Here is a 13,956-nt window from a genome sequence, read left to right on the forward strand (position 1 = left end):
TGGTTGGCTCTTCTTACTATGAGAACAATGAGCACCAACTTCATTCACAAGAGAATGGGCAAACTCCAAACCCTCAGTGGTTGGAATCTCAAAAGGCTAGTGGAGCTGTCATGTTAGTAGTGTGAGATAGTCGCGAGATAATAAAAATATATATATAATAAAAATATGATATATATATATATATATATATATATATATATATATATATATATATATATATATATATATATTATCTTTTTAAACTTGGAGGGTATTTAAGTATATTATTGTCTTTGACTCATGATATTTTGCGTCATTTCATGTTAAATATGTATGTCGTATCGAATAATGCTACATATCACCCTTGTATCCTCACAAAATTGATGTGGCTCTTAAAATCACCATTAAATTTATGATAGACTACTATTAGATTTTGATCCAGTAATGATTTTAAGAGCCACATTAATTTTAAGGAGGGGTCAAAAGAAAGATATAAGAATAATATGTAACATTACTCATGCGTGTCACGTGCTCGTTTTTCATCTAATTTAACATCATCATCTAATGGAGGGGTTCTTTGCATCTAAATGATAGTTAAAAGGAGGTCAAGTGTAAATAATTTGAGGATAAGTGCGAATAAGCTATCAATTTATGGGGATAATTAATTCGCCCTAAATATAATGATTGGGTATTAAATCTGTTGATTATTAGTTCATTTTGATACATTTATCAGTTGAATTTGAATTTACCAGTTTGTTTTGAAAATATAGGACTTTTCTTCATGACAGTTGGGTCTAATCCTTGAAAGCTCCCACCTCCTCACTCACAGGTTGCATATTTCAAATAACATCTTCCATGGGATTTGTTCCAATAGGAAGAGCTATATTCGCGATCTCTACATTATAAATGTGGATTAAAGAACTAAATTAAACCATATTAAATAAGAACTCATTGTCCTTAAAATTTGGGTGGAGCCAAGGAGTAGAAGATGAGTTTTGTAATGCAAGCAGCACTGCAGTCTGCAGCAGCATATGATTGCCTTTTTATCATCTGGGATACATGTTGGAACAAACATGGGGTTGGAAAACTATACTTCATCAAAACGACAAGAAGCATTTAGTACACTCTCCCTTACTGAACTAACATAAAATTTATCAAAAGGTAGGAACCGATCCATCTACATGCATGAAACCTATACACAAAACACAATATGCCACTACCAACCCCCCACCATGTTAAGTATTTGAAGATGGCAAAGGTAAAGTGCTGCTTGTGGAGGGAGTTTTAACTTTTAGTTTAGGCTCTGGCTGTCCTTCATGGGATTGCAAACTCTTCTTCTTCTAGTTATTGGACAGTGCTTAACGACGATGACGTTCCAAAGTCCGCAGTCCATCACAGAAAAGGTAATTCAAAATATTTTACCATCATGGGACATGGGATCTTTGATACCTTCTTTATGGAGTTATAGGTCTTATATTTCTGAATCTTCAACTTCAGAACTTACCACGAAGCTTGGAAATGCTAGGGTTATATCCCTGAAAAATAGGGAGAAAAAAAAAATGAAATGTCAGGGAGTTCGCTCAGGTAACTAGTTGTATACATAACTACTAATATAAAACTCGAAATATCCACCAAATGGCCGCGGCGAGCTGAGTAACTAGTTAGTCAAAACAAGAAAATCCCAAGTTCTTGGGTGATCGAAAAAATTGAGAAACACTCTGTAGAACTTACATTAAATATGGCAGAGTCATGTTTTTTATCAGAGATGGATTCTTCAAGACAAATTCCTTCCACTCTTCTTGATCAATTTTTCCATCACCTTTTGAATCCGCATCGTTAAATGTCTATGGCAATAGACAAGAACTTTAGAGTATTTATTAAGAATGAGCATGAAAAAGTGGAGGGGAAAGGTAGTGATCTGCACCTTATCCACGATTGTTTCAACCACATCATCAGAAAGTACCAAATCTGATTCATGCAAAAGTGCCAACACCATCTCCTTCAACTGTCAGATAATGGTAAAATATTGTAAGCTTATGTTGCTCAAGGTAGATTCAGAAACAAATCTTTACCACCATCAACCTTGAAATTTTCACTACCACATTCCTTGATCAATGATATTCAACAGGTAAGAATCACTGAAACAATGGCCAGAGACTAAAGCTAAATACTGGGGTTTGCAATATAAGTCTTTCTAAGTCGGTTTGTAAACAAAAGCCTATGTATATATATAATAGTTCAAATGAATTGGACTATAGCCTTCACATTGTAAAAGAAATTTCAGTAATATGTAAAAATGATTTTAATTAATAGAAACTGGAATCAGGGTTTACATGTGATAGGAAGGAAAGGAATTTGCAATACTCACCTCCTCTCGCTCAATATATCCTGTTTGCCTTAGGTCATACAGTTTAAAAGCAACTGCAAAAAGATTCCACCATTTTAGTAGATGATAATGTGCATAGCAGAATCTCTGGAGAAAATTCATGTGAAAAAAGATTTAGGTATAGCTATTCAAGTTTAACTTACAGCAGAAATTTGAAATTGAAAACATGAATCTAAATATATAAACGAAAAATGAGACCTACATGTGATTTTGTCTTCTATAGGCGCATTTGGATGAAAGACACCCAATGATCGAACAAATTCTTCAAAATCAATAACCCCATTGCGCTTCAAATCAAATAAATCAAAAATCTACAAGAAAATACCAAGCTGATTTGTTTAGAAAGAAGATAAGAGCAAGAGCAAAATTTCACATTCTAATTTGTCCTAAAAGAGTTGATCTTTATACATGCAAAAAGAAAAAAAGTGAAGACGCTAGAATTTTAAAGCAGCATTAGCAATTTAGAATCTCAACAATATCGGCAATTGCTACTTAGTTACAAAGGCAACATCTACCAAACAGCAATGTGTTATTTATAGATTATTCAGCACAGATTATTATTTTTTCAGCATTTATAATAGCTTGAATCTCCAGCACAGGGATGAAATCAAAGAATCACAAAACTAGAGATGAGGAGTGAGTATCACGTACCCTGTCTGCAAAGAGATTTCTTTTATTTTTATTCCTGAAGAGTGCAAACTGGAATTCTTCCTGCTGACAAGAAAGCTTAGAACTTATTATTTTTTAGAAACTAAACAACCAAAACCAACAGAGTAACTGGATACAAAATTTGATAAAGTTATAATACCTAACATAAATTGGATTCCAACAAGTAGCCAATACTGAAGCTTAATAAATTTCACAAGCCAAGCAAACTCACCTTGTGAATGAGCCCATCATCAGTTATTGAACTGCTCACTTTCTTATAAAGCACATATAAGGCTTCTACTTCACTGACAGTAACTGCAATGATGGAAAAGAATCCAGAAATCAAACTAAATTTTTTGGGTTGATATCTAAATCATGACAGTAAGGAGTCAGCAGGTACGGCTATATCTTTAGCAGCATGCTTGATGGATTGAAACTGGAAGAAATTCATCTAGCTGAAACTAGACTAGGAACACGATTCTCTTTCTAACCTAAACATGCCATAGATGACTTGAATGCTCCTTTTTGCACCTTGTAATGCCTCTTTATTTTTAATATTGTTAGAGTTATATTTGATCTGGTTTGAAAATTTCAATTGCCCAACCTATGACATTCTCCAAGTCTTTCAGCAAAAATTATCAAATCAGTTTTCATTACACGAGATTTCCAGCACATGCCGTATGCCAAAACTTGAACCATACAGTGGTTCATGCAGTTCTATGTAATATACAGACCGATAACTCATTAGAGGACTTGAACCTGCTATGATTAGGTTAAAAGCCCAATTCTCTACCAACCGAACCACAAAGATTAGACGCCCAGAGCTTAATGTCTGATATCAGTTTTGAAACACAGAAGAATGGAAGCCCAGAAAAAGATGATGTGAATGTATACAGGTTCATGAGCAACATTGATGGAAAAATGACTACGATGATTCATAACTGAAGTTAAGCAGATGCAAACAGCAAGTTGCAAGAGTACACCAGGGTCAAGATGCATACTCACAAGGTGTTCCTGCAGCAAGAATGGTAGGATCCTCATACCCTGGTGTTTTAGCTTTCTTCGAGCAATAGCAGCCCATTAAACACACTAGTATAGTTCACTTTCAGATATCTTGAAAATCCGCAGACTCTTGCGAATGATACATACCACTAAGAAAAGCCCCACCTGCCAACATCCAACAGAAGTAAGAACTAGTCTATCACAAACCGCCACATACAAGTGAATTGAAATTGTATGAAGCATTTTGCTGACATCGGAGCTGAGAAGTGTTAGCCGATATAATTTGGGGCCTTCTATGACCAAATCATCATGGGCCAGGGTTTCCACTGCAATTACCATGACAGCACTGACTCTAACAATTGAAATCCAAACCATCAGAAATAAGGTAGACCCATCTGGTTTTGACCAAGGAAAATGTATGCATTAGAAGCTTCAAGCACCATACTATTCTGGTGATAGTGATCACCCATGACAAATCTTAATACTAGCAACTATCTTGATGAGTATTTAGTTCTATCCAAATGACTAAAAAGACCAGATTGTTATAATTAGTATTTACATCCATAAATTAAGTAGCCAGAATACTATCTGAAGTTACTAGAATCCTCTGCACTCGATGCCTGATGAGCCCTTTACATCTTGATACACTGTAAAGTCATAAAGGCCTTTCTTGATCCATTAAGTCCAACTAGATCCTTTTGACATCATTTAGCAAGGACAATTAAGTACACCCATCTATCCTAATATGTAAAAAAACATACATTGGCCAGTGAGTTAAAGCTCCTGCTTTGTTAGGTTTTATTGCAGATATCTTCAGTGATTCATCCTCATAAACTAATGTGATATTCCAGGATATCAGTATCAATTTGCATCAGGAAATCTAACAGGTCAATGTAGTTTGAACAGAATTAATGGCAGTAAGAGCTCCTCAGGACCAGCCATTTTTTTTATAAAAAAAAAAATAGATAGTTAGAGAGTCTCCTGGATTTGGGGCAAGGAATTCATAGAGCAACATTTGTAAACTGCAGTAAAGCAATGTAGACAATTATTATCAGAGCAGTCAATAAATTGATGATCAGCGCACAGGCTAATTAACTTGGACCCAGTCAACCATGCCTAAGATGAACCGTTGTGCCATATGGGTCAACAGCTTGAAGGTGAATGTTGAGAAGAGAGAGAGAGAGAGAGAGAGAGAGAGAGAGAGAGAGAGAGAGAGAGAGAGTTGGATAAGTACTACTAGGCAAGGTCATCCACTGGTTGCAATTCCGGTGGCAAGGCCAAATCGAAGGCCATTCATTGAGTGGCTTAAGATTATGAGATGATGAGAACTTTATAGTAATAATATGATGATAGTAATAACAACAACAACAACAACAAAAATAATTAATAATTAGCTATAAACACACAAAATATTTAGATGATTCAAGGAATAGAATGTTGAATTAAAAGGAGAACAAAATTTTCCCTTCTATAGCCTATCTGATAAATCATAAATATTATATTAAAAAAAAAAAAAAAGATTCAAGATTTCCGTTTTCCACTTTTCCCCAGGTTTCATGGCAACCAAACAGGTAAATTACAGGTGAGAACGTGATTGATATATATACTTCACAAGCCTGTTTGAATAATGAATTTACAGGGGCCAGGTGATAAACACAGAATCATTTGTAACCATTAAAAAAAAATATTGCTGAATTGATGAAACTATAATAAGAACTTTCTTAGGATCATATATCCAGAGTTAACACTCAGGCCGGGCCCATGAAGAATATTGCTCACTCATCAACAAAGAAAGAATGAAGGAGAAAGATAATTAATAAGTTTGACTTCTGAAACGATCTTGAAACCCAGAAGTCTGTCCGCCTAGAATGAAACTACGATATTCAAAATCTTGAGAGACTTACCAATACCGGGGCCCAAGATTAAACAGAAGGTTCAAAACTTTCCTTCTTTGTCTTACCTGTTCTCAGAAGCCAAACGGAAAATTGAACAAAACCCAGAAAAAAAAAAAAAAAAAAAAAAAGATACTGAAAAAGAGAACACAACCCAATTCCATTAACCACATAAATGCCTCAAAAACATAAAATAATCCAAGAAGCAGAATAGCGCACACCCAAAAAAATTTCTATAATACAGCCTAATATGTGCATGTGTATGAGAGAGAGAGAAAGAGATTACCTGTGAGCATGCATGTGGCGATGGCTGAGATTGGTTTGATACCTTCGATTGCCTATACTCTCTTTTCTTTAATTTATTTATATATGTATATGTCTTTGTCTTGAAATTGTTAAAGATTATGCTTTCTCAGCTACCCGCTATAATATGGCTTTGAGCTCCTTTCTGCTGATAACATGGACCGTCATGTAAAGAAATAGAGAGACAGAAAGCGCTTTTGACTATCAATAAAATAAGATACAGCTGAGTCGGCTGACCCCACTGTAGCTGGACCATCTTCTCAGTTCTCACATCATCACCCACCGCTTTGATTAGGACTTGGTACACGATCTAGCTAGCCTTAAATCGTCCGGACAAGAATCTACAATAATTATCCAAAAAATATCACCAGATGCCGGTGGATCCTACAGGTGCCGGTGGATCCTACATTAGATATATTACCTTTTCAAATTACTAGCAATCGGACATATAATCACTGTAGTTGCAATCCAAATCATTACTTTTATACTATTTTATAAGAAAATTGATTCATTTCATTCTTCTGACATTTTCTTATCTTCCCAAATTTTTTGAAATAAAATTAAAAATAAGAGTATTTTTTTTAAAAAAAAAAAATCTAGTCTATTTTCACTGGCATGGAATAACTATTCTTCTCATTTTTTTTAGAGGAATAGGTATTCCTCTTCGTAAAGAAATAATTATCCTAATGAGAATAAGTATTTCAAGGAATAGACTTCTACCAAACATAATCATTCCATTCCAGATGTCTATTCTACAAACCAAACAAGGCCTAATCATCTATTTCATATTTTAGATTATATTTTACTGATTTAATGGTGTAGACCTTGCCATGTCATTTAAATATTAATTTAAAAAATTAATATTTTTTTTAAAAAAAAAATTAGGGCATTGTAACCAAACAATGCATAATTTATATTAATTAAAAAAAAAAATCAATATTATTATATATCTTCTTTGGGAACAGTAAAAACATATACAAAAAATAATATTTTAAATGGAATAGTGGAAGAGAATAGCTAAAATGCTAATCCGAATGTAAATGATTTGAAAAAGTTGGTAGTTAAAGTAGAAAAATGTATTATTTAGCTAAATTTTATCTAAATATATGTTGAGCTGAATATGAATACCATTGCTATTATAAATATATTTGTTAGAGAAGTCATGTCACGTTCAATAAATTTACTCAAAATTTTAGTTAAAAAATTACATTTATCTATTTTAATTACCTACTTTTTCAAAGTACATCAATTCGACTATTTATTTTAGTTATCAACTTTTACTATTTCATTTAAATATTTATTTTTAATAATTTCTTCATTATTTATTTGAAAGGAGAGAGAATGTTTGAAACTTTTTAATCTTTTCTTTTTATAAAAAAAAATAACATTTGGTGAGCACACTAACAGTCAACCAAATATTTCAACATTGCTAAACAAAATATAATTGCTAAGCAGGATATAATTTGATCTCATTTTAACATCTTAGTAAACCAAAATAACATTTGAATTATTTCAATTAGTTGAATGAAAATGCTCTTAAAAGGCTCCGCCTATAATATTGTTTAGAGATATGATACTTTCACAACCTCTATACAACTCTAATAATTTTTTTTTATTATTTTTTTTAAATTAACCATTGGATATGTAGGACCTACATATAGAAAAATAGATATAATGGTTAGTTTTGTTATAACATATAATTTATAAAAAAGAAAGAAAGAAAAAGAGACAGAGAATTAAGGTGATTCGGCATATGACCTACATCCATAAATCAAAGCCTTTTTGTTGGCTATATATTTCATTGATTTATTTGATTATATAGAAGACTCTATTTATAGAGAAGGTGTCTGAATATTACAAGTTTATTACACTTTTACATTAATAACAATAAATCTAATTTATTATCTTGTAACTCTTATCTCTTGAATTATTATAACTCTTGTATATTTAGTTATTGCAACTCTTGTTTATTTAGTTCTTGTAACTCTTGTCTTAATAAATTTGAACAAAAAGTTATAAGAGCCGTATAAAAATTATAAACATATGATATCTCTATTGTTTAAGGCAGGGAGAGGCCAATAGTATAATTAGTACGACAGGGTGTAGGTAATTGATCTGGATCCCCTCAACTTTTTTAAATATTTGAGATTTTCAAATTGTTAAATCCTAACCATACTTTACATCTAATGGTTCACAATGTACCAACTGTCCACATGAAATAAATTCTAAGAGCACTAGCAACAGTTACCCTATATTTAAGGAAAATTTCATGAAAAACATCAAAAAACCTCTCACAGCAAATATCTTATATTTAGATGAGGGGGTTGGGAATAAATAGTAATTCCATATATATACATGTCTACTATTCATTTATTATGTATTATTTTAATATAAAAAAAGCATAGTTAATTAATATAGGGAAGAGAGAAGAAATAGGAAAGAGAGAAAAATAATAAAATAAGAGTAAAAAAAAATGTTTAATTGATATAGGGAAAGATAAGGAAATATATTGTGGGGTATTTTTTTTTTATAGGGAATCAAAAAGTAGTTTTGTTCTCTAAATACAGGGAAAATAGTTGGGAATCTGTTACTAGTGCTCTAAAGCATTTATTGATACCACTTTTTGTTGATAGCATTTATTTCATGTGGACAGTTAATATATTATGAACAATTAAATGTAAAGCATAACTAGAATTTAACAATTTGAGAGGCTCAAATGTTTAAAAAATTTGAAAAAATCCTATGGGGTGTGGGTTCACTTTTTTTTTTTTTTATCTTTTTTTGTTTTATTTTACTGACGGGAGTGCTAGGTGGGTGGAAAATTTAATTACAATAATAAACTCCTTTTATTTTTGGGAGACTAGTGAAGTGTGCCATTTATTAAGTGAAATAAGGCTGTCAAAAATAAATTTGTTAAAAAAGAAAAAGAAAAAAAGTCTAATCATGATTTGAAACGATTTTTTTTTTAGTGAAATAAGGTTTCAAAGACAAGTTTATTTGAAAAATAAAATAAAATTCCTAGTCATAAGTTGAAACGGTTTTTTCCTAATGAAATAAGGTCCCAAAGATAATTTTGTTTAAAAACCAAAAAGGAAAAAAAGCCAATCATAATCTGTAATAGTTTTGAAAAAAATTAAAGAAGTATGATTTGGAGTTTGGAGATTATTTAACTTTAATAGAAAAATAAATAGTTAGAGGTTGAAGATCACATCAATTAATACAAAAAAAAAAAAAAGAATAATTTTTTCTTTTATTAAGAGATTTAACTAAAAATATGTGAACTACGAGAAAGTTAATAAAAAAATAGGACCCATAAAAGAGACTAGATAAAACACAAGTCATAAACAAGAGTGAGGGCCACAAAAAAAGGGCATCATGGCCCCAAAGTAAATCGAGCAGGCCTATATCATCCAACCCTCCCTTTTTTTTTTTTTTTTTTGCAAGTCAGCAACGTAGAATTGTCTTTTGCTCTTCTTTTGCTTCATTCTTTAATTTCTTTCTACGTGCTTTATATATATATTTTTTTAAAAATAATTAACTTTAACGTTATTTATTCCATGTAATTTTTTCTTCAAAATGGTAGATTTCATTTTGATAACTGGTTGAGTTGAAAAATAAAATTTATTAAAAAATAATTATTCGGGATTTTTTATTTTCTTTATATTTTGTTAATTTTTGGAATAGATACTAATTTTATTTTTCATATAATAATTTTATTTTAAATTTTAATATATTTTTTAATTAAACTTTAGCTGTTTGGCATCCTTATAAGAAATTGTGATTCAGTCCCAAACTCACTCACGTGGCTATTTGCTCATGATAAATAAATACAACTATCCAACAAATATATATAACAAAAAACAAAAACAAATAAATGCATTGTCATACATTACAAGGCATTAGATGCCTCTCCAGTTGATTTTTAACTGGGGAACAGTCGGTCTTTTATACATAAATGTATTTTTGTAATTTTACATAGTATAAAATTACAAATAAAATTACAAAAATACCTTTATGTATAAATGATCGACTCCTCTCCAGTTTCTCTCAACTAAAGATAATTCTGGTCCATTTCAAGACCCATCTTTTGTTTGAGTTCGTCTATACAGCCGTCAAGCGTCGGCTAGAGACCGGCTCCTTAACCCACGTGGCATCGTTTTTTCCCTTTTTTATTAAAAAAAAAAAAAACAAAAACCAAACGTTCAAACGCATGAAGAGAGACATTTTTCAGCGGCAAATTTTTCTTCCATACTGGTTTCCCCCCATTTTTTCTCCAAACCTCCCCTCTCAACCATACCCTCCCCCACCGACCAAACCACCGGCGCCACTCCAACCAACCGCCGCCCCTCTGCTAGCTCTCTCTCTTTCTCTCACTCGGACCCAGCAGCTAAAGGATTCGCCGCCCACGAGCACCGTACCACGGATCTCCGACGAGGGAGCGCCCACCACCCATCGGAGCACTGCCCAACGCCGATCAAAAACGAAGCCGACCACCGTATTCTCGCTGTACGGTATCTCTCTCTCTCTCTCTCTCCATGGTCTGCCACTGTCGATTTTTTATGTGCTTTTTTTTTTTTCTTTTTCAACGGCCATTCACAGATTCTTGTTGTTGTGATAATTTTTGGTTGTTTTTTTTTTGTTTTCATTTTTTGGTTCTTGAAGATGCTCGTCGGGTGTTCGACAAAATGTTTAAACCGAATATACATGCTGATTCTTGTTGTTGTGATAATTTTTGGTTGTTTTTTTTTGTTTTCAATTTTTGGTTCTTGAAGATGCTCGTCGGTTGTTCGACAAAATGTTTAAACCGAATATACATGCTGATTCTTGTTGTTGTGATAATTTTTGGTTGTTTTTTTTTGTTTTCAATTTTTGGTTTTTGAAGATGCTCGTCGGGTGTTCGACAAAATGTTTAAACCGAATATACATGCTCGACAAAATGTTTAAACCGAATATACATGCTGATTCTTGTTGTTGTGATAATTTTTGGTTGTTTTTTTTTGTTTTCATTTTTTGGTTCTTGAAGATGCTCGTTGGGTGTTCGACAAAATGTTTAAACCGAATATACATGCTTTGTTTATTTGGCACTCTATGGATATGATGCCCCCATCAAGAAGAAACCCCCTGGGAAAACATGTAATTGTTGGCCAAAATGGTGCTGCCGCTGTTTTGGATCTAGAAAGAAGAACAAGAAAAAGAAGTCAAATGAAAAAAAGATTAAAAACAAGGAGGCTTCAAGTCAGATGCATGCACTAGAAAATATTGAGGAGGGAATCGAAGGTATGGAGTGGCTTCAATTAGTGTGCATGCATTTACAGTTATTTTTTTAACATTCTATTTTTTTTTAAAAAAAAAAAAAACATAAAAAATTCCTGAATGAGGTGCAAAATTTTTATTTCACTTTATAACCCCAAAAAAGAACTTACTTTTTTTATCCTGAAAATTTATACTGAAAACTTATAACTTGACCTGGTTTGCCCCAAGTCTGCTATTTCAGGATTTGTCTCTTGTCAATCATCATAGATTGGATTAAACTTAGATCATTTATGTTTCTCCTGGAACTTCCATTGCAGGAATAGATAATGAAAAATCTTCCCTATTGCCCCAAACAAAATTTGAGAAAAAATTTGGACAGTCACCAGTTTTCATGGCTTCAACACTTATGGAAGATGGTGGAGTTCCAAAAGGAGCAAGTTCTGCATCACTCTTGAAGGAAGCAGTCCATGTCATCAGCTATGGTTATGAACATAAAACAGAATGGGGGAAAGAGGTATGGTGCAACTGTTTCATAGTTAACAAAGTTTTCTGCAATTTCTTTCTTTAGCGAGGTATGACAATGTATATTGTCAATGTGTCATGTGGCTAAATTACATTTATGTTTCAGGTTGGGTGGATATATGGCTCAGTTACGGAGGATATACTAATAGGATTCAAAATGCACTGTCATGGCTGGCGATCAGTGTATTGCATACCCAAAATGCCGGCATTTAAGGGTTCAGCTCCTATAAACCTCTCAGACTGGTGGAGGAATGAACAATTCTGGGTAATTGGCGGCGTCTCATCACACCTGTTTGCTCTCTTCCAGGGTCTGCTTAAGGTGTTGGCAGGGGTTGATACAAACTTCACTGTTACATCCAAAGCTGCTGATGACGGGGGTTTTTCTGAGCTCTTACCTCTTTAAATGGACATCTTTGTTGATCCCCCCCTTGTCCTTGCTGATCATAAACATGATTCATGGGGTCCGCTCTTCGGAAGGCTGAAAATAGGCACATCTTTTGAAACCTCATAAAAAGAAAAAGAAAAGGAAAACGTTTATGATATGTTGGTCTTGACTCACTGTAAGGCACGGAACTGAGTATGATTTGATGTAAATCTTCAGGCTACATCTATCCTTAATGTAATATATTGATTAAAAGCAGTACATGCTTGTTTTTTGGTTGTAGATTAAAAGCTACATCTATTATTGTAGTTTAAACCAAACAGTGTTTAAACTACAATAATTTCACAATACTTTGCTGCTTACAAAATTTAGCATCACCTACAACAATCCTAATAGAGAAATGTTCCGAGTATAGAATCCAAAGTTGATGTTGCGCGCCGGTGTACAAATCCAAATGCATTTGGTTTTCATTGGCTTGGTAACTCATCTGCATTTTTCACAGAAAATCTTAGACCATGACCAAGTTGACCAAGTTGAAATTATAAGGGTTATCTACAAAAGGGAAAAAAATCTCATATGATAGTTTACCTTTTCTGCAAAACCCCAAATACTTACGACAAGTATATTAAATCTCCTTAGCATGTATATTCGGTTTAAACATTTTGTCGAACACCCGACGAGCATCTTCAAGAACCAAAAATTGAAAACAAAAAAAAACAACCAAAAATTATCACAACAACAAGAATCAGTATGTATATTCGGTTTAAACATTTTGTCGAACACCCGACGAGCATCTTCAAGAACCAAAAAATGAAAACAAAAAAAAAAACAACCATAAATTATCACAACAACAAGAATCTGTGAATGGCCGTTGAAAAAGAAAAAAAAAAGCACATAAAAAATCGACAGTGGCAGACCATGGAGAGAGAGAGAGAGAGAGATACCGTACAGCGAGAATACGGTGGTCGGCTTCGTTTTTGATCGGCGTTGGGCAATTCTCCGATGGGTGGTGGGCGCTCCCTCGTCGGAGATCCGTGGTACGGTGCTCGTGGGCGGCGAATCCTTTAGCTTCTGGGTCCGAGTGAGAGAAAAAGAGAGAGCTAGCAGAGGGGCGGCGGTTGGAGTGGCGCCGGTGGTTTGGTCGGTGGGGGAGGGTATGGTTGAGAGGGGAGGTTTGGAGAAAAAATGGGGGGAAACCAGTATGGAAGAAAAATTTGCCGCTGAAAAATGTCTCTCTTCATGCGTTTTGAACGTTTGGTTTTTGTTTTTTTTTTTTAATAAAAAAGGAAAAAAAACGATGCCACGTGGGTTAAGGAGCCGGTCTCTAGCCGGACGCTTGACAGCCGTATAGACGAACTCCTTTTGTTTTATTGAACCATTGGTACCACCTCTAGTCGGCTAGTCCTTGTCAATGTCAAATCTCAAAGTTTAATATAAAATTTATTTCGAATCTCCAAGTATTTTGACGGGTGCTTAAATTTGGAGTTATCGGTGTCGGTAATTTTAGGGGTTGTATCCAAATTGGTTGATGTTGTTTTTAAAATCACCATTAAATGCATGGTAAATTACTATTGAATTATGATTCAAAT

The 13,956-nt window shown here is 33.5% G+C and overlaps 2 protein-coding genes and 1 long non-coding RNA gene across 15 annotated transcripts; 1 reads left to right on the forward strand and 2 right to left on the reverse strand.

The window, feature by feature from the left end:
• Positions 1-901: 901 nt before the first annotated feature.
• LOC133857211 (calcineurin B-like protein 4) lies at positions 902-6,355 on the reverse strand. 11 transcript variants are annotated; one of them, XM_062292441.1, is made up of 10 exons: positions 6,194-6,355; positions 4,019-4,180; positions 3,246-3,328; positions 3,017-3,079; positions 2,568-2,676; positions 2,348-2,400; positions 1,904-1,984; positions 1,711-1,823; positions 1,484-1,514; positions 902-1,361 (listed from the first exon to the last, which is right to left on the reverse strand). In XM_062292441.1, the coding sequence occupies exons 2-10, from the start codon at positions 4,092-4,094 to the stop codon at positions 1,338-1,340; spliced, it is 633 nt and encodes a 210-aa protein (XP_062148425.1). In that variant the 5' UTR covers positions 4,095-4,180; positions 6,194-6,355; the 3' UTR covers positions 902-1,337. The 11 variants fall into 11 exon arrangements, with proteins under 11 accessions (XP_062148425.1, XP_062148401.1, XP_062148387.1 ...); XM_062292417.1 differs by adding an exon at positions 4,352-4,410 and having other exon boundaries at positions 902-1,514; positions 6,194-6,321; XM_062292403.1 differs by adding an exon at positions 4,268-4,410 and having other exon boundaries at positions 902-1,514; positions 6,194-6,321.
• A 4,068-nt stretch (positions 6,356-10,423) lies between these two features.
• LOC133862151 (probable cellulose synthase A catalytic subunit 3 [UDP-forming]) lies at positions 10,424-12,609 on the forward strand. 3 transcript variants are annotated; one of them, XM_062297956.1, is made up of 4 exons: positions 10,424-10,721; positions 11,234-11,487; positions 11,781-11,977; positions 12,092-12,609. In XM_062297956.1, exons 2-4 carry the CDS (start codon positions 11,451-11,453, stop codon positions 12,386-12,388), a joined length of 531 nt encoding a protein of 176 aa, XP_062153940.1. In that variant the 5' UTR covers positions 10,424-10,721; positions 11,234-11,450; the 3' UTR covers positions 12,389-12,609. The 3 variants fall into 3 exon arrangements, with proteins under 3 accessions (XP_062153940.1, XP_062153939.1, XP_062153941.1); XM_062297955.1 differs by having other exon boundaries at positions 10,424-10,716; XM_062297957.1 differs by lacking the exon at positions 11,234-11,487 and having other exon boundaries at positions 10,424-10,716; positions 12,092-12,608.
• On the reverse strand, positions 12,580-13,442 carry LOC133862188 (uncharacterized). Its single transcript, XR_009899178.1, has 3 exons — positions 13,317-13,442; positions 12,956-13,051; positions 12,580-12,854 (listed from the first exon to the last, which is right to left on the reverse strand). It is a non-coding gene; the product is annotated as an uncharacterized LOC133862188 (long non-coding RNA).
• Positions 13,443-13,956: the final 514 nt, after the last annotated feature.

Source organism: Alnus glutinosa, chromosome 1 (genome assembly GCF_958979055.1).
Source record: "Alnus glutinosa chromosome 1, dhAlnGlut1.1, whole genome shotgun sequence".
In the NCBI taxonomy this organism is placed as follows: domain Eukaryota; kingdom Viridiplantae; phylum Streptophyta; class Magnoliopsida; order Fagales; family Betulaceae; genus Alnus; species Alnus glutinosa.